Source organism: Dromiciops gliroides, chromosome 5 (assembly GCF_019393635.1).
Source record: "Dromiciops gliroides isolate mDroGli1 chromosome 5, mDroGli1.pri, whole genome shotgun sequence".
Lineage (NCBI taxonomy): Eukaryota > Metazoa > Chordata > Mammalia > Microbiotheria > Microbiotheriidae > Dromiciops > Dromiciops gliroides.
The window spans coordinates 36,719,148-36,744,188 of NC_057865.1; the positions used below are offsets into that span (position 1 = coordinate 36,719,148).

The 25,041-nt window shown below is 42.8% G+C and overlaps 1 protein-coding gene across 2 annotated transcripts in view; it reads right to left on the reverse strand.

Moving 5' to 3' along the window:
* PLCL2 (phospholipase C like 2) overlaps positions 1-25,041 on the reverse strand; it is a 235,879-nt gene that overhangs the window by 67,298 nt on the left and 143,540 nt on the right. For both annotated transcript variants that reach the window (XM_043966908.1, XM_043966910.1), the window contains exon 4: positions 24,245-24,448. In XM_043966908.1, the coding sequence (XP_043822843.1) occupies positions 24,245-24,448 (204 nt within the window). The remainder of the gene's footprint in view (positions 1-24,244; positions 24,449-25,041) is intronic.

Consider the following 25,041-nt stretch of genomic DNA (forward strand, 5'->3'; position numbering starts at 1 on the left):
CAGAGTATTCTACATGAGAGCACGTGTCCAAAGTCTCAGGGCCCTCAGAGGACGTGTCATCCAGTGCCCTCATTTTACAGATGAAAAACTCCCGAGAGCCAGAGAATTTTGATGATTTGTCCCAAGTAGGAAATGGAGGATCCAAGACTCCACCCGTGGTCCTCCGCCTTCAGATCCAGTGGCTCTCAGTGTAGCTCAGCAGCTGTCCAGCTGCTGTCTCACCTTCTTACAACACGAATGCCCCACACACAAACACTTCCCCTTTCTCTTCTCATCATGGAAATCCTCCATGTGCCCCTCTCCCTAAAACTTCTCCTACATAGAGCAAAGCAGCAGCCTGCTTCCTTTCATGCAGACAAATCACGGAAAGGAGCAGGGCTTGGTGGGCAGGGGCCCTTAATGTCTTTTTACTTCCTGATCTCTCCCTGCTGGCCTTTTGCAAAAACACTTCTGCATATCCTAGTCCCTGTTTGTGAGTCCAGCTTTCAAAGTAAGGTGACCCGAAGGTCACGTACAGAAACCCCATCGCTTCATGAAGCTGTGTCCAAGGCTCCTCTCTCACGTGACATTTTTGAACACTCTCCTCTGCCATGTATGATAAAGTAAAATACCTATTTATTGAACATCTTCATGAGCTCCTGGTCTTTTAAACAACTCACAGGGCGATTGGGAAGAATATACTTTGTAAAACCCTAAATCATGATGTAAATGTTAGTAGTATAATTATTCGTTTATTCATATTTATAAATTAAAATCTAGCCTCAGATACTTACTAGCTGTGTGACCATGGGCCAGTCACTTAACCACTGTTTGACTCGGTTTCCTCAACTGTAAAATCGGATAATAACAACACCTACCTACCTTGCAGGGCTGTTAGAGAATCAACGAAGATAATATTTGTAAAGCTCTTAGCAACAGGCCTTGTACACAGTAGGTACTTATTTTCTGCTCCTGATAGGGCAGTTTGGAACATTGCTGAGCCCATATTCACTGAAGAGGTTAGGAGGTAGAGGATATAATTTCAAATAACGTGGAAGGGAGAATTTTTTCCTAGCTTTCAGTTCACTACCCACTGCCCAGTTAAGTCATCAATCTTTCTTCCATATTTAATCTTCCTCATGCCTTCAGGCACGTTCCAAACAGAGTCATATCATCTTTCTTCTCAGGCTTCGGGGCAGCATGAGGGCATCTCTCCCTTCTTGGTGGATATGTAGCTACTCTGCTTGAAGGATGCATTCCTGTCTCCAAGGACATGCTTAATGCAAAACTCTTGCCCCCTGAGACAGGGCTGGGAGCATGGAGAGTGTGCCAATGAACAAGATGGGGGCTTCTGCAACCTGGGCTCCCAACTTGCTGGTGTGTTAAGAGTGAAACAAGTTCATGCCCCCTGTAACCTTAACCCCCCCCCCCCAACAAAACCCTTCCCTTGACCCTACTAATACCTTCAGATGGCAGGCCTTGTCTTTTTTCCTTTCTCTGCTTGACTGCCCCCAGAGCTGTCTATACTCTGACTCACTATCCCACGCGCTTTTTGTCCCTACTGTCCCACTGAGCCTGCTCTCTCAGTGGTCCCCAAGCACCAAATCCATCTTAGACCCTCCACCAGCCTGCGTGCACAGGTGTGATCATACTATTTCACCGAGGAAATACCATCTCTGCCACCTGCTCATCTCTGATTGCTGATCTAGAAGGTATTGATGTCAAACCTCCACCATATCAAACAATTAATAACCATTAATTGTTTGGCTAATTAATTAAATGAATTCATGAGTATTGATTAAGTGCCTACTATGTGCTCACCAGGGATATAGATACAAAACCAAGTCAGTCTCTGCCCTCAAGGAACTGATGTTCTAAAGCGGTGGGGGGGGGCAGGGTTATAATACGTTTACATCTAAGTAAATACTAGATATATTAAAAATAAATATGAAATGATTGGGGGGCAGAAGCACTAACAAGTGGGGGAATCAGGGAAAACCTCTTGAAGGAGCTAACAAGATGAGCTTGTATTGTACTTTTAGGGGACAGAGGCCGACTTCAAAGCTAGGAAAACCTGGACTGGTTTAAGTCTCTTCTGTTGCATCCTGGCTGGGGGGTCCTGGGCCCATCACTCAACCTCTAAGATTCAGCAGGTTTTCTAATAATCCATAAACTTTGTAATTTAGTTAATTAATATTGATAAATTCAAATGCAGCCTCAGACTAGCTGTGTGACCTTGGGCAAGTCACTTAACCTCTGTTTGCTTCAGTTTTCTCAAGTGCAAAATGGGGATAATGACAACACCTACCTACCTTGCAGGGCAGTCATGAGGATCAAGGGAGGTAATATTTGTAAAGCTCTGAACACAGTGCTAATATTCTAAGTTGCAAAAATGATGCTGACCTGCACTGGTAAAATGGGTTTTCTTACCTGTGAGTTCCTTATACCAACAAAATCACAAGTCTAGTTCCTTACTTCTAGCTTATGGTATCTGGGTCTATACACCTCTCTCTCTCTCTCTCTCTCTCTCTCTCTCTCTCTCTCTCTCTCTCTTCATCTCTCTCTCTCTCTCTCTCCTCATCTCTCTCTCCCTCCCTCTCCCCCTTCCCCTCCCTCTCCAACCTCGATGTCTCTTTCTGTCTCTCCCTCCCCTTCCTCTCTGTGTTTCGGTCTCCCTCTTCCTCTCCTATCTTTCTGTGTCTCTGTGCTAAGACATTGTACATTCTTGGAAAGGGGGAAGAAAAGGCCTGGCAAGGGCCACCTGCCCCTTCCTGCCCCCCACACTACTCTAGGACATTGTCCAGAAGCAGATCACAAAGCCCCCCAAACTGAGTGGCTTCTACATTGGCTTGATTCTTTCTTGTATGAGAAAAAGAGGACTTGAACCCCTTTACCCCAAGTATTCCAACTTGAAAGAGGCTCCCTAAGAGCCAATGATGAACTCCTGGCTACTCCAAGAACCCTTTCAAGGCCCCCCAAGGATCAGTTAGGACCCTGGCAGCCCTCTCCAAGCCACCATTCCTAAATTAATTTTAAAATGCAGAGGCTAAATGTAAATGAAGCATGTACTGCTTTTATTACTGTGTACTTAGAAGGAACCTTCTCTCTAAGGAGTTCAAAGTGATTTACAAACTCTAATTAACAGAGAGCAGTTTAATCATACTCCAATTGCGTGACAACCTGACTTTCAGGGTATGACACCTCCCTCTAAGTGGGGGCTGAAAGATCCAGAAGAGATTGGAGTTTCCTTTTAACAACCCTTACTGATGGCTTAACAGGGATGGAGCATCCTGGGGAGGGGCTGGGGATGGGGGACTTGGATGTGCACAAACCATCCCAAAGACTCAGCGTTTAACCAAGGCATTCTCCATCTTGTCGTTGCTTATTTTGAACATCTATGTCTGGACTGTTTGGGGTGTTCATCTCTCAATTTGTGTTTCATAATCTTCCCCCGGAGGGACAGCAAGGTCAATAAGGTGGCATGAAACCTTAACTTCTCCTCCTTTTTCTACTTCCCCAGGACAAATTAATCATTTGCCTTTATGAAGTGGGGGCCATAGGTCCCCCATAGTGCCAAGGGCAGTGTGGGAAATTGTGTTGGCTGGAATGAGCTCACCTCAAGTTTATGCTGATGCTGTGATGCACATTAATGAGATGGGAGTTACTGCCCAGCCTCCTAAAATCTAAGAAATACTAGTGAGGTTTTCCAAGGTAGCTAAACCTCCAGACCACTGGGTGTGTATGTAAGATTATAATTCAAGTTCCCCCCCAAGACCACCACCACCATTCACCCTCCCCACACATCTCTGCCCACACCCCTTAGCCACCTCCCTAAATGCATCAGAATTCCCACTAAGGTCATTCATACACTACCTAAACAAGTACCAGGGCATACCTGTTGGGTACAGTCAAATGACCCTAAAGCAGACGATCCTACATTTCACCAAGGAGCCAGCTCATGGGCACATATGGGGTCACTCCAAGGTCACAGAATGGTCAGAGAGGTGTAGAATAGACTTGGACAGGACTTCAGAGGTCATCTAGTTAACTTCCATTCAATGCATGGATGCCTCTAAACCCCTCCTTTATAAATATAACTAATATTTACATTATAGTGTGTTAAGGTTTGCAAAGTACTATATATATATATGTATGTGTGTGTATGCATAGGTATGCATGTCTGTGTGTATATGTATATATCTATGTATGCATATATCCACATATGTATTTGGAATCTCATTATATATTCACAACTGTGAGATAAGTGCTAATATTATCCCCAATTTACATATGAGGAAACTGAGGCTGTCAAAGGTTAAGTGACCAGCCCCAGGTCCCACAGCTGCCTGCAGCAGGATTCAAACTCAGGTCTTCCTGACCCCAGAGTCTAGTGCTCCAGCCACTATATTCCCAACAATCCCTGACAAGAGAGTCACTGAGTATCTGATTGAAGATTCTTAATTACAGAGAACTTACTCTTCCCCAAAGTGGACAGTTCTCATTTTTAGGAGGTTTTAAAATGACGATGATGATGATGTTGGAGATCTACCTCCTTGCATTTTCTATCCCTTGGCTCAAAGGATCATGGACTTCTAACCTTTGGAAGGGCCTCTCCTTGAGGTCTCTAAGCCAAAGCTCAATGGCCATTGGGTAGATACATTATGGGATGGATGCCAGTTAGGCTTGGCTTGGACTAGTTGGCCCTTTCACCACTGAAAATGCTGTGATTCTGTAGCGCCAGAGACCATCTTGGGTAAATCCCTCTTCTTACAGATAAAGCAACTGAAATCCCAAGTTCTCTGATCCAGGACCAAGCAAAACAAGTCTAATCCCTTCTCCACATTCAACTTTGCAAATACTTTCAGACAGCTCCATTCTCACTCTTCTCTTCTCCATCCTAAAGAGCGTAGGCTCCTTTATATGTTTCTAATTATAGCGTATTTTTCATCTCACATCCAGATTGCCCTCCTTCAGACTAACCAGAGATTGTCAGGGTTCCTTTTCAAAGTGGGACACCCTGAAAAGTATATGATCCTCTGGCTGTAATTTGACCAGAGCAAAGGACAAACATGGACATCGTGGAAAATAGAGACCTGGGATGTTGCAACACACCAAAGAACATCATGGCAGTGTATTTGGAGGGTAGAGAAGTAAAAGACTGGCTCCGGATTGGGGAGGGTTCAAGAAACAGTTTTGGCCTCCCACCCAATCAGAAGACAATGCAGGTAAGAGAGGAAGACTGGTCAACTAGAGGAGAACTGTGTTGGGCTCCTAGCATCTTCACTAGTCCAACTAACTACTAGTTTCCAAAGGCCTCTGGTTACCCAAAGTCTCTAGCTTTCCTCCCACCTTGTAACTTTATTACGAACCACTTCAATCTACCTTAAGGTCCAGAATCTTTCATCTTCTCTCTCACTCCTAGGAACTCAAGGAGAGCTTAGAAATCAGCTAGAACAGCTCCCTTGTTTTGCAGATCAGAAACTGAGTCCTGAGGAAGTGAAATGATTTGCCCACTGGGACGCAGGTGACACGTGGAAGAGAAAGGAGCCAAAGCCAGGGCTCTAACTCTTAAAGTTGACCCTCTTGGCAACCCATCACACAACTCCTTATTTGCCAGTTAGGGTGAATCACTACCAGCTTACTCTCTAAGCCTAGGAAAATGAATGGCAGAGAGACCCCTACTCTCTCAGCTAACCCCAGAAATGCTGGAATTGACTGAGTAAAAGTAGCACTAATTACAGTCACTTAGGTGAATTGCTAACCAATTAGACCTAATTACCAGGCAGCACAATAATGATTATACATATTTATGTGTGAGGTTCTCCTGGTTACAAATTTTACTTAATTACTCTGACACTAGACTCCACTCACTTACGCTCGGCCTTCACGGCCTGTCATCCACCTTACAGGGTCATCGGCTCAAAATACAAGGGGAACAACAGCTACTACCACCTGCTTTTAGGGCAGAAACAGGCAAGAGGGGAACATGGGACCCAAGGACACCGGTAGAGGGTTCCAAGGATACAATGTCCCTCCAAAATGTTAGGATGTGTCCCTTTGGGAAGCGACAAACTAGAACTTGGGCAAAGCTGTTCTCTTTAATAACAATAAAGAAGAGGCAGAGAAGCTAAGCATATATAGCTAGGCTTATTAGGGAGATCTGAGTTCAGATCCTGTCTTAGACACTTACTAGCTGTGTGACCCTGGGTAAGTCACTAGCAATTCCCTAAGACTTACATATTAAGCCACATATAACCAGTCAACAAACATTTTAGTGCCTACTATATGCCAAGCAAGTTGCAATCTGCTGAAAAGAGGGTTCCAAATGCTGATGAAATCACAGATCTATGGACTCTTCCCATAATGATAAAAATGAATTACAATTCAGTGTTCCTTAAGACACCCCATTAGTATATATCTGCCAAACTTTACTGATGACTTCTGATTTTAATTCCAGCATCACCTCCTGATATAATCTTCTATCCCTGCCCCTTAATCCTTCCTTTGTGGGAACAGAATGACAGCAAAGCAATATCAACTCACAAAATCATGGCACCTGACAGTGTATGCAATATTCTGCTCCCTAAGTTATCCACCTCATTTCTGGGAAAAAGGGAAGTAGGTTTTATCATGTATTCTCTAGTACCAAAAGCAGTCACTGTGATTAACCTGAGCTCAGGCTGTTCAGGGTTGTTCTCATTTCCATTACTGTCATTAATTGTGCACTGTTTTTCTGGGGCTGCCTTCTTTGCCCTGTGCTACATACATTATATGAGTCTGTTCAGGTTTCTTTGAATGTATGTTGGTTGTTGTTTCTTAAGATATGGGGTTGTTCCAGTACATAAAATGGAAGAAGATCCACTTTGCTTTCAGTTGTGGGGTGAAGGGGAGGCCTACCGCAAAAAAGGAAATGTTAGGAAATGTTTGGTATTCTGGGGCCTTTTTGTCTTTGGCCTCCTTTAGTTATACATCAGGGTAATATTAAAGTAGATTGTTAACAGAATGAATGGAAGGTAATTGAGCCATGTACACACACACACACACACACACACACACACACACACAGTGTATGTGTATGTGTGTGTGTGTTTGTATGTGTGAGAGAGAGATAAGAGAGGGAGCAACAGAGACGGACAGAAGAAAAGAGAAAGACAAAAAGAGATGAAAAGAGAAAGAAATTGAGAGAGGATGGGGAGAGGGAGAGAGAGGAGGGGGAGATAGTGGGGGAGAAGAGAAAGACAGAGAGAAAGAGACGGAGAGAAGGAGGGAGAAAAGAAAAGAAGAAGGGAGAGGAGAAGAGAAAGGGGGGAGGGGAGACACACACACACACACAGAATATCAATAATTGTTCTAGTAAGTCTGTAAGAGAAATCTGGTTATCAACAATGGTATAAATCTGACTTTTGTGAAAACCTCCTGTATATTCTGACCAAGTACAGGGCTTTGTTTTTAGAATCTTAGCTCCAAGGCAGTAAATGTTATTCCAATCACATTGGATGCCCTACCTCATCAGAAGTGGCATTCCAATTATAATTACCTGAGTCATTGTTTCTATCCACAAAGAGAATACTACCTAATTACTGTTTGGTATCAGATGATGTGACATCCTTGATCAACCATCTATCATTTATTAAGTGCCTACTATGTGCCAGGCACTGTACTAAGTGATTATTAATAATCATACAGGTAATGCCATTAAGTGTTTCTCACTCCAGCATGATCTGGTTGACTTGATCATTATAATTCAATCTAACTCAATTCCACAAACATTTAGCAAGTACCCAGCATGTGCCAGGGGCCACTAGGAGCAGAGGATACAAAAGTTTTTGTAAATGAAGCAATCTCTGTCCTAGAGGAGGCTGGGATCATAAGGAAAAGTGGAGAGAGTCTATTTACTGGACCAAAGACGAAAACAAATAAGAGGTCTTCATGGCTCCACACCATTTCGCTTATGCTAACTATGGCAGGAGATGGTTTTAAACTACTTACCATGTTCTTTTAAAACTAATTGGTAATTAAGCTTGTAGAGTCAAACTTAACTCTTAACACATCATATTGTCCACCCACTGAGTTTACTGCTAGAGTAATTTTCTCACGGTTCAGAATTTTAAATGCTCTAATTAACTTTAAAAAGACTTGGAATCCATTATTAAATACTATTTTTATTCTTAGCAAATTCATGTGGTAGTAAAATCAGCCTTTTTCATTAAATCAAAATGGTCTCTGGGGGAGGCAGGTGGCCTTAACTGTTTCAGAGTACTTCTGAAGACCAGAGGCAGGTTTGAAGAGGAAGAAATGGAAACTGTTCAAACAAAGCATTGGAGAAAATGGTGGTTCCCAATGAAGAAACAATAAAGCAGATGTGTGGAACTCACACACAGCCTGCAAAACTCCAGAGTGAGCTCAAATCACATTTAAATGTAATTGGGAGGACAGCTAGGTGGCTCAGTGGATAGAGCACTGACCCTGGATTCAGGAGGACCTGAGTTCAAATCTGGCCTCAGACACTTGATACTTTCTAGCTGTGTGACCCTGGGAAAGTCACTTAACCCTCATTGCCCCGCCCCCCCAAAACTGTAATTGGGAAATATTTGACATAATAAATAAAAATATAATGCAATATAGATAATGTGAATTTATGGTTTTCTAAGTCAACAGGCAGCCAGCAGGGAGTCACTTTTATTTGAATTTGATACCACCACAACAGATGATTCCCATTTTACTGAGTCTGCTGGCTAATAATAAAAATAAAATGAGAGAGCTGATTTTATGAGAAACTACCTCTGTTTATCTGTGGAGACATGGAATGTTCTTATCCCTTATTCAGCCTTTAGATATGTAAAAATTGAGGGGGTGGTGGTAGAATTTTATAGGATGAAGAGACATTACTTGTTTTATTTTTCACATTAGAGTTAAGGCAAGGTTGGCTATGTTAGTCAAAATAGGATAGAACCCACAGGCTATTAATATTAAAATGTTCCTTGCAGTAATATTTCTATCTATGAAAAAATAGTGACTTCATTATCAAAAAGTCTTTAGAAAAATATTTTGGTGCTTGGACTTGTGATTTAAAAAAAACAACAACAACTGGAGAATAGTAGAACTTTTCACTTCCATAGCTAAGGGTGAAAAAGTATAAAATATAGGGGTTTTTTAAGTGAATTGGTTTTAGAATAATTCCTAGTATCTAGGAACAAAATTTTTTTTTATGTTATCCTTATTTACCTTTTGTCCATATTCAATTCTATTCAATTTGTTAAAGGCCTACCTTCTTCAAGGTATTATAATGATAATGGTAACAACAACAAAAATTGGCATTTCTATAGGACCATAAGTTTTTGCATATTCTTTTTATTTTTATTTTTTTTTTTGCAGGGCAATGAGGGTTAAGTGACTTGCCCAGGGTCACACAGCTAGTAAGTGGGACCTTACATTTTTGGAAGCATCTTACATACATTACCTCAAGGAAGATAATTCTACTTATTGAAAATTCCTATTTGAAATTGGAATTTCATGTCCAGAAAGATTTTATACAAAGGAAGACATCAGAAAGCTTGGTAAAGTTAGGCAATGTATCAGAAAGAGTGTCTAGAGCTCCCAAGCTGTCCTAATTCCCTGGGCTATTTTCCAAATGACCCTATGACTCCAAGGTCACATGAAACATTGTCCAGTCTCTCCTTTGAAAAAACCCATGCTGCTATCGGTGGTGTGAAGAATTGGCATGATAACTTGAGTTAAGGTTACTCCTGCTCCATAAATCTCATAGTCGGAAATTCCGACAAAGAACATGTGATGGGATAATTGCAAGCCATACGGCTTTAAAGCATGTCTGATTTAAATATTGAAACCACTGGGATAATAAGTAACAGCCGAAGGATTGTCTATTTGATCCAAGCTCTAGCACTATCTTTGAGATCCCAACAAAAGAAAAAGATGTCTAAATGTCATGTTGAGCAGATGCATCTACAAATTACCCCTTTCCCATTGCAGTTTCATTTTAAGCAGAGATTTGAAATAAGGATGGAATTTTACTCCCTGCAAGGTTTGGTTCAGTGCACAGATCGCTGGGCCTGGAGTCAGGAAGATGAGCCTTCCTGAATTCAAATCTGTCTTCAGACACTTACTAGCTAGGTGACCCTGGACAAATCACTTCAATCTGTTTGCCTCAGTTTCCTCATTTGTAAAATGAGCTGGAGAAGGAAATGGCAAACCACTCCAGTATCTTTGCCAAGAAAATTCCAAATGGGATCACAAAGAGTTGGACACGATTGAACAGCAAAACAATAAAAATAGGTGTAAGATAAGTTAGATCTCACTGGGCCTGGAGTCATGAAAACCTGAGTTCAAATCTGCCCAGACACTTACTAGCTATGTGACCCTGGGCAAGTCACTTCATCCTGTTTGCCTCAGTTTCCTCATTGGTAAAATGAACTGGAGAAGGAAATGGCAAAGCACTCTGGTGTCTTTTCCAAGAAGACCCCAAATGGAGTCATAAAGAATTTGACGTGACTAATAACAACTAAACAACAACAAAAAAGGTTTGGCTCAGGAGACTCTTCCTTAAATCCATTAGTTCCCAGTTTTGAGCGCTGTCACCACTTCCTCCCCCTACCCCCAAACCAAAAACAAATTCTAGAAATGGAATTAAAACAAACAGGAGCCCGGGGCAGCTAGATGGCTCGGGCCCTGGAGTCAGGAGTACCAGAGTTCAAATCCGGCCTCAGACACTTAACACTTACTAGCTATGTGACCCTGGGCAAGTCACTTAATCCCAATTGCCTCACTAAAAACAAACAAACAAACAAACAAACAAACAAACAACAACAACAAAAACCAAACAGGAGCCAAGATGGTGGCAGGAAGGCAGCAACCTCTCAGAGTTCCCCACCCGATCCCATCACTCCCCAAACCTCCAGATAATTCTATAAAACTAAGGGTAGGGCTTTAAGGAACAGATTGTCCAACCACTTCATTTTACAGATGAGAAAGCTGGTGCATTGAGAGGCCATCCAAGTAAAAAAAAAAAAAAGGTCAGGATTTGAACCCAAGTCATATGATTTTAAATTTAGCACAAGTTCCACATCTTTCTTTTCCCAGCACCCAACATTATGCCAGGCCCATGGTATAAACTTAACAAATGGTTATTGAATTGAATTTGTTAATACATTTGCCTGTGGGCATTTTTGGAATGCGTGGAGCCCAGGAAATGGGCCATCCATCCTTCTCTGGTAGGTGGAAAAGGATGCCTAGAGCAATCTGAAGGGCTCCTGGAGGGCCCTGCATGCCGCCAAGTATCTCTTCCATTCTGTTACTGCCTCAATCCGGACTGAAATTTCTATTAAGTTCACTCTTCCCAGTTAGCCAACTAAGGGAACAGCAGAGTTTACTTGCTAACTGTTGCCTGGAAGAAGAATGGGAGAGAAAAGTCTTCTTACCAACATATTAACCAGGACTAGTTAATCAGATTATTTATTTTTCATTTTGCCTAAGGTTGTCCATTCAAATCAGGCCTCAGAGACTTACTAGCAGCATGACCTTGGGCATGTCACTTAACCTCTGTTTGCCTTAGAAGCAGCTGGGTGGATCAGTGGATAGAGCACTGAACCTGGAGTCAAGAAAACCAGAGTTCACATCTAGTCTCAGACACTTACTAGCTGGGTGACCCCTAGGCAAGTCACTTAACTCTGCTTGTCTTAATCCACTGGAGAAGGAAAAGGCAAACCACTCCTGTATCTTTGCCAAGAAAACCCGATCACCAGTATTGGCATGCTGTGGTCCATTGACTAAGCAACAACGACGACAAGGTTGGCCATACCTACAAGCAGAGATGTGGGCAAGATAACAAATGAATTTGCAGACTGAAAGTGCTTATTCAGTGGCACTGGTTGCTTGAGGCAGTGGACTTGAATGTAGGAAGACTGGAATCCAAATCCTGCCCCAGACACTTACTAGCCGTAGGACCCTGAGCAAGTCACTTACCCTCTGTCAGCCTCAGTAGTCTCCTCATCTCTAAATGAAGATAATCACACCTATCCTGTAGAGTTATTGTCAGCATCAAGTGAAACAATATAGGATGTTCCAAAAGGAACAGTAGAGGAATCCCTGCATCAATTGACAATGAGATAAATCAATAATAAAACATTTACTTTCTCCTATCTGTACAGATGTACCTTAAGCACCAATAATTACTTTGAAATACAAATATTTATCCTGTCATCACCCGGTGCAGCTCGGGAGATGCTTCTAAATCCTGGTGTTCTGGGTTTTGGTGGCATAGTGGCTGCACTAAGACTTTGGGGACATGCTGTATCTATGATGTGCTTTGGTAAGCCTTAGAGTGATAACGAGTTGCTAGCTATGATTAGAGGCCAGTCATCTTGAGAGTCCTTTTCGTTAAGTTCTACACTTCCACTCTAGAAGAATTCACTCGCTCACTCCCTCCACCAAGCACAAGTTGTAAACCCTTTCCAACTATAGGAGACATTTTTCCAGAGGTATTGGAGCTAAAAAAAAAAAAATCCACCTGCTGCAGCCAACCTGTGGACAAGCCTCTCTGAGGTCTGCTGGAAGAGCAGGCACACAATCCCTCCCTCACCAGCCTTTTCAGATGGGCAGCACCTGCAGGGGTGTGGACTCAAGTGACACTGCCTTTGAGACCTCATGGTCACCTCTACACCACAGTGAGGCATGGGAAGAAGGCGAGAGTGGAAAATTCTAGAATTCCTTATGAAAAGGACAGCTTGTAATGATCACGGTGAGCCAGTGTGAACTAAGGAAGAACATAACATACCAGCCCTTGCTTTTCTCACAAGGTTGAGATAGTTGAAGAACAGGGGAATCCCAGAGTCACACATATTTGGACTTCCCCAAGGCATCTGACAAAGTCTCACATGATATTCTAGATGACACAATGGAGATCTGTGGACTAGAACGAACATCACCAGGTTTGGTGCATTTGGAACTGGATGACCATACAAACTAGGGGGTTGGTATCAACCTAGAAGGAAGTTTCTAGCCAGATGTCTGGGAACTTTCTCTGACTCAGCTCTAGTCATCTTTTTTTTCTTTTGGTCAATGACTTGAATCAAGGTATACTTAACACACTTAGCAAAACCGAAGCCAAAAAGAATCTATTTGGCTAGGACAGTCAACAACAGTGAACAAGGTGAACACATTAGACCAATTGGCAAATCTGGGAGGACCAAAGATGGCCAAATTTAGGCTTCATGAAAGGGAAAAAAATCTATCAATTAATCCTTAGTAGAATGGACTCCCTTGGGAGGTGGTAGAGTCACCATCCTAGGAGATCTAGCAAAAAGGCGAAAGCCTCAGTAGTTGGGAATGTCAGAGGGAATTTTGGTCAGGTTGGACTCAATCAGGGGTTCTTAACTGAGCACCAAACCAAATACTGTTCTTGGTAAATTTGGCCACCATTTTCTGTTTAAAAAGGAGGGGCCCAAAGCAAACACCAGTGATATGCTCCTGTCTCTTTTTGGGGCCAAGGAAAACAGAATCTGAATGTAACAAAGAAACTATTCCAAGAACGTTGCGAAAACAAAACAAAACAGAAATCAATCTCAAACCAAATTCTCAGACAGATTCTGGAATCTGTGAAAACTTAAACAAAGAAGAAGAAGAAAACTAGATTCCAGCAGTCCAGTTTACTTATTTCAAGGCAAATTTCAACACAGGCAAAAAAACCAAATTCCTATTTTTCTTTATAACAAAACCCATCTCTAGGAGGCCATTTCTTTTCACAAACTGTATGTAACTGGCCACACCATTCTATTTTCCCCTAGTTATCTCTTAGCAATGACTAGGGTGGACATTCATCATTATTCCTCACACTCAAAGCCAAACACACCAAGGGATGTGTCACTTTCCCCAATGAGAAGATGGACATCTCAGCCATTTTTCAGGAGAATGTCAGATGGATGGAAGCCCTTCAAGGGCAGGGGCTATTGGATTTATGACTTGGCATTCCCAATGCCCCAGTACAGTGCCAGGCACATTGTAGACACTAAATGCTTGTTGAACTGAATGAAAACAAATTCAGTTATGGTGTATAATGTGATCCTAGCCTATTAATCAATAAATATCAATTGAATATCACTATCAGCCCTCTGGTGATACAGAAGTCATGGACTTAGTCTTGTCTCTCTATGAACTTATAAATTATTGAGAAAGAAAGTACTAACATATGTGAAAACCACAGCAAGCAATTGAAGACTCTGTGTGTGTGTGTGTGTGTGTGTGTGTGTGTGTGCGCGCGCGCGTGCATATACAGTGTAGTGGACTCAGGAGTCAAGGGATTTGAGTTCAAATCTGGGTTCTACCACATACTACCCATAAAGTCTTGCAAGAGAAAAAATGATGGTAGGCTGTAAAACTTCACAGATTTTAATTTAACACTTGACCCCAAGTCAAGTGATGTTCTTCTCTACTGTGCTTGGGCTGAGAAGGAAGTTCTCTCTATTTTATGTGGGCTTTTGATGTCAGATGTCTTCTGTCCAGAATCCCTCCAGGGTGGAATGAGAGAAAGTCCTTGAGAATCAAAAATAGGCCATCTATGTCACACAAAGGACATGTCAATGCGACCAGAGGGGATATGGAATCATTTCTTGAATCATCCTGATCATCTGTGTGGACAAAGGTGCATAAGCTTCCCAAGGGTAGGGACTATTCATGTTTGTGTTTGAGCCCCAGTGAGAGGCACAGGTAGACACTTAATAAACACTTTTTGATTGATTGATGGTTCCATTTTTATTGGATAACAACCCAACCACTTTGCCTACTCCATTTTATTTACTCATGCCAATGGGAGGTGCCCAAAGTAGGCTTGCTAGAGAGCCAAATGGGATGCTGATGATATGCTCTTGTTTCTCAATTTTTCAGGTACTTGTGCAATACTGGCCACTGCTTATCCTTTCTCTTCTTGTTCCACTTTGAAAATTAAAAATAGGGCTGTCTCCTTATCTGTCAAGTGACCCACTTTCTGCAAACTCCTTATCAGGTTATTTGCATTTCTGTGTATGGTCTTCTAGACCCAATAGTCAGTTATTAAGTACCTACTGTATGCAAGGCACCATGCTAAGTGCCTGGGGAAGGTGAGCAAAAGACAAAATAAGGGAATAAAAAGCCTTCTTTCCTCCCAAAGTTTACATTTTTCTAAACATTTGCATCTCAATGACTTTGTGGAGCCTTGCAATCAATAAGCATTTATTAAATGCCTACTATATGCCAGGCACTGGAGCTACAAAAACAAAAGAGTCTCTGCCCTCCAACAGTTTATATTCTATAGGGGAGGCAAGATCTACATATATAGGAACACACCCAAAATATGCCAAAAAACAAGGTTATTTTTCAGGGGAAGGAAGAGACTAGAAGCTGGGGAGATCAGCAAAAACCTTTGTGTAGAATCTGGCAGAATGTGACTGAGTCTTAAAGGAACTGGAGATTCTTACAGCAACAATTTTTGAGAAGATCAGAAATAGATTTTTAGGATGACCATCATTGGAACTTCCCTCTCTACAATGTTCTTTCACTCTGACTGTGACATCAGAATACCTGAGAGCTTTTGGTTGGGATCTGCCATGTTAGAGGTTGGCACTTCTCAGCTGGTGATGTCAGTATCCTTCCAAACTGGCCTTTTCTCCATCCTCACCCACCACACTCTCTATCTCTGTCCTTTGTACTGACTGTCCCCTATGCCTGGTACTTCCTCCTCAAAGAATCCCTCTCTTCTTTCAAGCTCCCCTTCAAACACTACCTCTTATGTGAAGACTTTCCTCATTCCCTTCACTGCCCATCACCTCTGTGTGTAACTTTATATTGATCATTGTTTCTTTTCTTTATGGTTATTCTGGATATATGTGAACTTGTCTCTGCCTTTAGAAGGTGATGAGCAGGGATTGTGTTCTTTATCATATGTATATCCCTTGTGCCTGACACAGTACCTGGCACATAATAATAATTACTTATCAATAGTAATAATCACTTATCAATAGTAGTAACCACTTGTCAATAGTAATAATCACTTATCTATAGTTATAATTGCTTGTCAATAGTAATAATCACTTATCAATTGATTCTTTGACTTCAAACCACAGCTTTTCCCCTTCCGTTGGCCCAGGACCTGGCTTTGCACAACTAGCTTTAGCCCTTCTAGCCAAACTAAACTACAGAGGCCTTTGATAGTGATAGAGTAATTGCATTTCAAAATCTCTTTGTATTGACAGTCACCCCATTATCTATCCACAAGATCTGGAGACTTGAGTTTTGTGGGTATTGACTCTTCCTGTGAGGACCCCACCCCTCACACTCCTTCCTTACTGAAAGTCTTCATTTCTCACGTGAGTGATTTGTAGTTCACTCTCTCTTTCAACAGAGCTGCCTCCCCAACCTTTCGTGTTCCCCACTACAGTGCCTGGCCAAGTTGACACCTCCAATTAAAAGAAGCTTTTAATGTTGACTTCTGTAGCAGTGTAGTGATAAAAGAACCCACAAATGAGGCAGGAATCAATAGTAACCTTATTCCAGATCATCTCTGGTTTGGCCCAGATGGTCAGAATCCATTTCTTATAAAATGTAATTCATCTCTTCAGCACATTAAAAAAAAAGGGGCCAAGAGAAAATAAATAAAGCCAAATCAACACTATACAAGATGTGGCTGAATGTACCCAACGTTGGTACTTTCTTTTTAGGGAAAATCCTGATCAAAGCTTAATAAGTGAGGGGAAGTAGTCATCTCCTATACTTAATTTTAGAAACAGTTTCCACCCTAGGAAAATAAAGAGATTTTTACTGACTGAGCAACTCAAATCACAGGTTAATAGAGAAGACTGTGAGACCCAGAATTGAATGGAACAGAGTCAATCGATCAAATACCATTTATTAAGCATCTACTGTGCATCAGTCACTGTGCTGAGTGCTGGACAAATAATATCTTACAAGGCACAGATTGCCTAATACACATAAAATGAATGACCCCTACAAGCTGAATGGGCTGATCATCCATCATTTCTTGATCTAAACTAGAGGAGGTTATTGGGAAGAAAGAAGTTGGCAAAAGTCAGAGGATCATATGAATGGAGGTGATTTTTCATTTTTTGTCCTCAGATTACAAAGAGGAGTTCAGGGAATATTTATGACTTATAATGCCTTACTCCAAAAGTAAGATGTCAAAAGAGAGAGAGAGAGATGATGTTTCTAAGGTGAACTTTTGATCAAGAGCCATAAAGTTCCTCAAGGATTAAAAAAAAATTAAATTGAAATTGAAAAGTGGTACAGCACTGGGCCTGGAATCAGGAAGACCTGAGCTCAAATCCAGTCTCAAACACTTACTAGCTGTGTGACCCTGGGCAAGTCACTTCAACCTGTTTGCCTCAATTTCCTTTCTGTAAAATAAGAATAATTATAGCACCTCCCTCTCAGAGTTCTTATAAAGATAAAATTAGACAATTTCCAAAGGTTCTTTGGAAAACTTACCGTGCTATGTAAATGTTCAGTATTAATATTCTTAGTATTAAACGTTATAGGTTGCCTAAAGGCCTTCCCTAGGTATCTTATCAATATTTTATGAAACCCGGAGCTTCTTAGGAGCAAGAAGGGGACCCTTGACTATTTCTTCTCCTCTTTTAGCTAGTTCTTCAACACTTTACTCTAATTCTCCCGTTGGATGGTAATAACATTTGCCACAAAAGGAGAATACTATGAATCTTTTTCCCTAAAAAGGAATACAGGGCAGCTAGGTGGCGCAGTGGATAGAGCACCGGCCCTGGAGTCAGGAGGACCTGAGTTCAAATCCGGCCTCAGACACTTAACACTTACTAGCTGTGTGACCCTGGGCAAGTCACTTAACCCCAATTGCCTCACTTAAAAAAAACAAAAAACCAAAAAGGAATACAGAAGTTCCAATGAAGTGACCATAAAATATTAGAAGCCTTTTTTTTTTTTTGGTAATACAACTGTGGCAGTGATTTGAATTTAATCTCAACTCTTTTCATTACTTAATTTAACAGACAGAATAAATGAGAGAAGGAAATAGAGAAAGCCAGAAGCATAAGACATCAGAGCGATGGGAAATCTAAATTATAGAGTACAAACTTCCTCATCTTTAATTTTTAATTAAAACAGAATGTTTTGCCTGTTCATTTTATAACACAAAAATAAAGCAAGATGAACATAACAGATGTTACCGTCCATAGGATTATCAGCCAGACAGTCTAGAAACAGAATTTTTCTACCTAAACTATACAATTCCTGTTAATGCAGACTCTCAAAGAAAAGAGGGCCAATCACAGCAGAGCCACATATCTTCTCCACAAACCCTGTCTTTGATCAGAGGCCTTAACCCTAACACCTAGGACCAACACATAGCAAGAACATCTTGGAAAGCTGAGGCTGTACATACCAGGTAAAAGGCCTGCCACCCACCATCATCAAGCCCCTTTCATAAATCCTCATAGAAAAGGCAGTTCAAGGAATCATAGATTTAGAAGTGAAGAGGCCCTCAGAGGTCATCTGATTCATGTTGTTCAGTCATTCAGTCTTGTGACTCTCTGTGACCACATTGGGGGTTTTCTTGTCAGAGATACTGGAGTGGTTCACCATTCCCTTCTCCTGCTCATTTTACAGATGAGGCAAACAGAGTTAAGTGACTTGCCCAGGGTCACACAGCTAGTATGTTTCAAAGGGCAGATTTGAACTCAGGTCTTCATGACTCCAGGCCCAGTAAGCCACCTAACTGCCACCTGCGCTCATTTAATTTAATGAAGAAGCTCAAGCCCTGGAAAGCAAAATGATTTCCCCATTATACATGGGATAAATGACCAAAGCAGGATTTGAACCCATAATCTCTGGCCTCAAAACCTATGCTCTTTCTATTGTACTGTTCTGCCTCTAAAAGAATTAAGGTGGAATTCATTAATTCTTTCAAGTATTCAACTCACTGAGCGGCAGGCAACATGGTATGGCCAATGGAAAGCTGTCCCTCAAGTCATAAAGGCCTGACTTCAACCCCCACTTCTGACATGCACTGGCTTTGTGACCTTGGGCCAATCATCGGGCTTCTCAGGTAACTTTCTAGGGCCGTGAATGGCACAGCAGAGGCTGATGGGAGGAAGTTTCCAGTCCAGAGGAATCACACATCCAGTTTTTAAAAAATATATGATTAAAATCATTAAAAACATTCACCATTCAATGACTCCAGGTTCTGAGGGGGTTAAATCCAGTCTTATGTTGGTCAGTGAAAAGAGGATACCTATGACTGCAAAACACTGAGCCCTGTTTTAATTTGTGCATTAAGGGGGCAGCTAGGTGGCACAGTGGATAGAGCACTGGCCCTGGATTCAGGAGGATCTGAGTTCAAATCCGACCTCTGACACTGGACACTTACTAGCTATGTGACCCTGGCCAAGTCACTTAACCCCCAATTGCCTCACCAAAAAAAAAAATTGTGCATTAAGTTTACAGATTAATTTAAATCATTGTTGGCATATCCTCTCTCATTCCTTCCTAGCCCACTGCCAAGTGCATATAGTAGAAGTCACTTAATAAGTGCTGTTGGAATGGTATTTCCCAGAAAACACAGCATCAGGCAGTCACAAAACTCCCCAAGTCAAACTAAATTGCAACAGAAATAAAAAAGTAAAAAAGGTAACAAAAGTAAAAATTTTAGTGCCTTTATTAGAAAGCCATAATCCAATTTCCTCCAATAGTTCCCCAAGTGAGGGGGGATCTCCAGGTGCTGGGGCGTTGTTTATTTATTCCCTTCAACACCCTGCTCTGCTGTTTCCCTTGTCCTAGATTATCTACTATATCCAGGTGTCGAAGGTGGAGTCTAACCTGGTTCAAATCCTTTACAACTTTAACATCATAATTGGGCTTTTGGGGCAGCTAGGTGGCACAGTGGATAAAGCACCGACCCTGGATTCAGGAACACCTGAGTTCAAATCCAGCTTCAGACACTTGACACTTACTAGCTGTGTGATCCAGGGCAAGTCACTTAACCCTCATTGCCCCCATCAAAACAAACAAACAAACAAACAAATAAATGATTGGGCTTTCACACCCAGAGCAGGAATTGGGGAATGTTGTTGTTTAGAGGAAACAAAGGAACAGGGACACTGTTTTTCATTACTGTTACTCATGTGCTAAATTGCGGACATATTTGTAAGTTCTCCATTTGATCTCTCCAGGCTTCATTCACCCGAAAGATGCCTTTACATATGGATGGAAGCAGGTGGTTTTTGATCCGGGTTCCCCCCCTCCCCCCACCCCTTCACAGACTCATGGAATCTCTTGGTTGGGCCTCCAAGACTAAGTAACCCGGCCCAGCCTGAATGAGATTCCACTTTTGGACAGCTCTTACTACTATTAGTCTGTTTTTCCTGAAAGGTTTTTATGCAATTTCCACCCACTGATCTCAGTTCTTTCTTGTGGACCCAAGCAGCAGGTATTGACCATTAAGTGCCTATGTTGTGCTAGCACATATAAGCACAAATAATGAAAGGGTTTGGGTAAGCAGAAGAAGCCAGCCTTCCAAGTCCTCAGAGACAGTTCTCAGCACCCTGCTCCGTGTTTTCTGTGTTAGGTGTTTCACCCAGTTCTGCCAACCGATGCTTACCTGGCCTGGTCTCCACCATGCTGTTTGCCCTCATCAGAATGGGCTCCACACTGTCCATTGTCCTTCCTAAAATACAGCCCTTGCAAGTAAACACGGCGCTAGAAAAGGGTCTGACCAAACGGTAGCGTGCAGATCTTTCACCCCTAAGCCTCTCTTATTATATCCCTGAGGACAAGTACAGGCCAGTCATTGGTTGCCATGTTACACTACTAACTCGTCTGACCTCATTAGAATCCCAGATGGTTCCTGGTCAGTCTGATGTCTGGCCATGCCCTCTCCTCGTCCTATATCTTTTCAGCTGATCAAGTCTGTGGGCTTGTCTTTTTGGAACTTTTCTAATATGGACGAAGGCTCTTGCTGCCTATTGACATTTTTCCTGGTGGTCTGGAATCATAAGACCCACCCCCCCACCAGGTAGCTTGGTGGCATAGTGGATAAGAAGCACCGACCCTGGAGTCAGGAGGACCTGAGTTCAAATCCAGCCTCAGACACTAACTAGTTGTGTGATCCTGGGCAAGTCACTTAACCCTTATTACCCACCCCCACCTCCCCCAAAATAATAATCCAAACCTTTCTTTTTTTTTTTTTTGCAGGGCAGTTGGGGTTAAGTGACTTCCCAAGGTCACACAGCTAGTAAGTGTCAAGTGTCTGAGGTCGGATTTGAACTCATGAACTCCTGAATCCAGGGCCGGGTGCTTTATCCACTGTGGCCACCTCTCACCCCCAATCCAAACCTTTCTGACCAATTCTGGAGAGACATCCCTTAACAAACCCTCCTCCAGAGTCAGTGAGTATATTGGGAGCTGTAAGAGATCACAGAAACCTCCCTCATTTGGTAGATGGTAAATAGTTCATTTTTACTACCATAATGGATGGAATGCTAGACCTTGAGTCAGGAAAGAGATCTAGGTTCGAATCATACTTTGTCACTGGTGACAAGCCTCTGCAAGTTGTTTGCCCTCTACCAGCCTCAGTTTCTCTATCTATAAAATGGAGGTGATAGTAATCTGGGCACTTAAATCACAGGGTTGTTTTACAGGGAGTGACTTATTATGTTAATCCATGCAAATCTTAAAACAATATACAAATACCCATTACTTAAATACCACACGATGGCAGGGCAGTGTGGTAGGGCTGTAAAAGGTATTAGATTTGAAGTCAGAGGTCCAAAGCCCAGGTTGATCACTCACTGTCCCTCTGACCTTAATCTCCCCGGGGCCTGTTTCCTCCTCTGTCAAAGGGAAGGGCTTGCACCAGATAGCATCCAAGTTTCCCTCCAGCACTAGAGCTTGGAGCCCACAGACAGCCTCGAAAAGTGGGGCCAGCTACACGGCAGGGGAACTGGTTTGTTCCGATGGGAGTGCTGTCACTGTGGCTCCTTGATCACCAACCAGTCCTTGGGAATGGGGGAGGAGGTGGCGAGAGCAAATTTACCTCTGATTTAAAGGGAGAAGCGAGGAGCAGTCTCTGGGACCGGGAAGATGCTTGTTGTCAAACTTCCTCACCCTGGAGCTGATTATAGAGGAAATGGTGGGAAGAGCACAGGGGACCTCATCATCTCTCCCTGCCCGCCAGGAGGTAGGAGGAACGGCTGCATCTCCCGTGCGTTCCTGGGTGGCCTGGCCAGGAGGCCTCCTCTCTTTTCTCACCCTTCTCTGGGAACAGATGGGGAGGGAGGCAGCCCCAGGGTGCCTCGTCCACACTCGGGCCTCCTTCCTTCCTGGGGAGTTGCTACAGCAACACATGATTTCACCTTCCCTTTCTCTCTGTGAAGCCATCAGCTGGTATAGACTTTCTGTCTCTCTCTCTCTCTCCCTCCCTCATCCATTCCATTCTCTCTCTCTCTCATCTCTCGCCTCTCTCTCTCTCTCTCTCTCTCTCTCTCTCTCTCCCTCATCCATTCCATTCTCTCTTTTTCTCTCTCCTCCCATTCTCTCTCTCCCCCTCATCCATTCCATTCTCTCTCTCTCTTCCCATTCTCTCTCTCTCTCTCTCTCTCTCTCTCTCTCTCTCTCTCTCTCTCTCTCTCTCTCTCTCTCTCCCTCTCTCCCTCATCCATTCCATTCTCTCTCTCTTTCTCTCTCTCACTCCTCCCATTCTCTCTCTCTTTCTCTCTCCCCCTCCTCTCATTCTCTCCCCCCATTCTTCCTCTCTCTTTCACTTTTACTCTCTCACTTTCACTTTCTGTCTCTATCACGAACTGTCTAACCACATCTTTCTTTCCCCTTTCCTGCCATCCTTAAGCCTCACCTTTGACTCTTGGTTTGTCCTTGTGTCAGTGAAGCCTGACGGGGCAGGAGAGGTACTGGCTGGTAATCTAATTCCGTTCCCTTTTTTAGGACTGTGGACAGGGCCAAGCCCTCCACATGATTAAATATTCTATTTCCAATTTATAGAAGTTTATTTTATCTCTTGATGTTGGACCTTTCCCTGAAATCCCTTGCGCTGACTAGTATAAGCTGCTCGAGAGGCTGCTTGCAGTTGTGGATGGAACACTGGTCTTGAGTTTCAAACCTCACATCTGTTAAGGCTAAAATTCTAGCTAAACTGTCTAAAATATCTAATGAGTGGTCGCCAATAAATTATAAGCTTTAGCAAGAGTTAGACTTTTAAGCATTTATTAAGGAGAATAAGAATTTGGTAAAGAGAGAGAAAAAGGCCTAGATTCCTATCTATTAAAGGGAGAGCATATTTCTAGCTCCCTTCTCCGCCAGAGTCCAGAGGAAAGAGCCCGAGACTGAGCGCCAGTCTCTTCCTTCCTCCTCCCACTAGCCCGCGTCACTTCCTGACTCCTGGTCTTGCCCTCAAAGACCTTCCCTTCATGGGCAGAACTCTTCTACAGTAAGTATCCAGCAGGTGGCGTCATTCCAATCGTTACACATCCGACACACGTTAGATGTGGACCCTGGGCACATCACTTGCCCTTCTGTACCTCTGTTTCCTCATCTGTAAAAAGAAGAAATCCAGCTCCATAGCCTTCGAGATCCCTTTCAGCTCTCAGCCTATGATCCTCCTCATTCAACACTCCTATCTATCTATTGAGGAAAATCTTGTGAGTCTTACTGAGATCCAAACCAATCTAACATTTGATTGGGCAGAGGAAGAGTGACCAGCTGGGAAGGGGGATTCAGTTGCATCCGGCGTCCCTTCCTAGAGCAATGTTTGTCAGCATCTTGTCCACAATCAACTCAACCCTGTCGCATACCTCATGGAAGCCCCGGTGACCATGGTGAATCCCTCGGGCTCGGGTGTTCTGAGCTGCAATAGTTGTGACCTGTCGGGTCCCACACTAAGACTGGCACCATCATGGTGAGTCCCTAGGACCAGGGGCATGGGGAGCAATAATCTCCCTATGGAGAGGCAAACCCACCCAGGGTAGGAACTGAGCAGCTCAGCACTCCCATGCCTATGAGAAGCGAGATTAAGCCCATGAGTGGAGGCTGAGATTGAGAGACCCAATCTCACCCAGACAAAACAAAACAAATACCTCATATCCAAGGGAGCAACATTTTTAGTAAAGGAATTAAAGCATGAAACAGGGGAAGTGCTTCTTAACACAAGTTTCTACCACACGTCTGGCGCATCATCTAAGGGTGCCTTTCTCATCCGGCCTACATACAACTCCAAAGAGCTACTCACCATGTCGTACGTGGTCACAATCTTTTTCAAAACCTCTGGCACTATCCCTTGCAACTCCATTGTGGGGTACTGATCGTTGAGATTCAGCACCACCAAGGGCGTATTGTCAGGTCCGAGTAAGCGTGTCGACACGGCCAGGATGCACTGCATGAGGTTCGCTACAGAAGAGAGTCCGCATAATTCTTTGAATGAAACTACTGCATTCTGTTGAAGAGAAAGAAAGAAGTTACTTTCTAGTGAGGTGTGATTTCCCTCTCCTCCTTCAGGCCACTCCGTGTCATACGTGAATGGCCAGGCATAATGGTCATCAACAGAGCCATGAGCAAATTGGATGAGGATCGTTTTATCCAGAAAAGAAAAAAAAAAATCCCTGTGAATGGCTATTTTCCAAAGTAAATGTGGTTACAGACATCTGTAACCAGAACCCATCCAACGCACCGAAAAAAGCAGAGAGGCAAAATTCTTCCGCAGGGCACGACCTCTGCAGGCTAAAGTTCACAGCAATGATAATATTGACATACAATTGTGAACACACAAAAACTAGCTCCTATCTACCTTCAAGGGGAAAAACGTATTTTTTAAAAGTCAGCCCCTGTTTGAACTACGTGCCAAATACACCGCAGGGGAAAGTGAAATTAGGATCATAGACATTTGAATCTCACCTGGTCATTTCCTGCAACACACAGACAAATACTTGGGTCAGTGTTGGCTCCAGTTCCAAATGCCCTTTGAGCAGGCGGTTAGTGGGCATACAACCCTGGGAGGCAAAGACTTGGTTTTCTGAGCTCACTAATCTT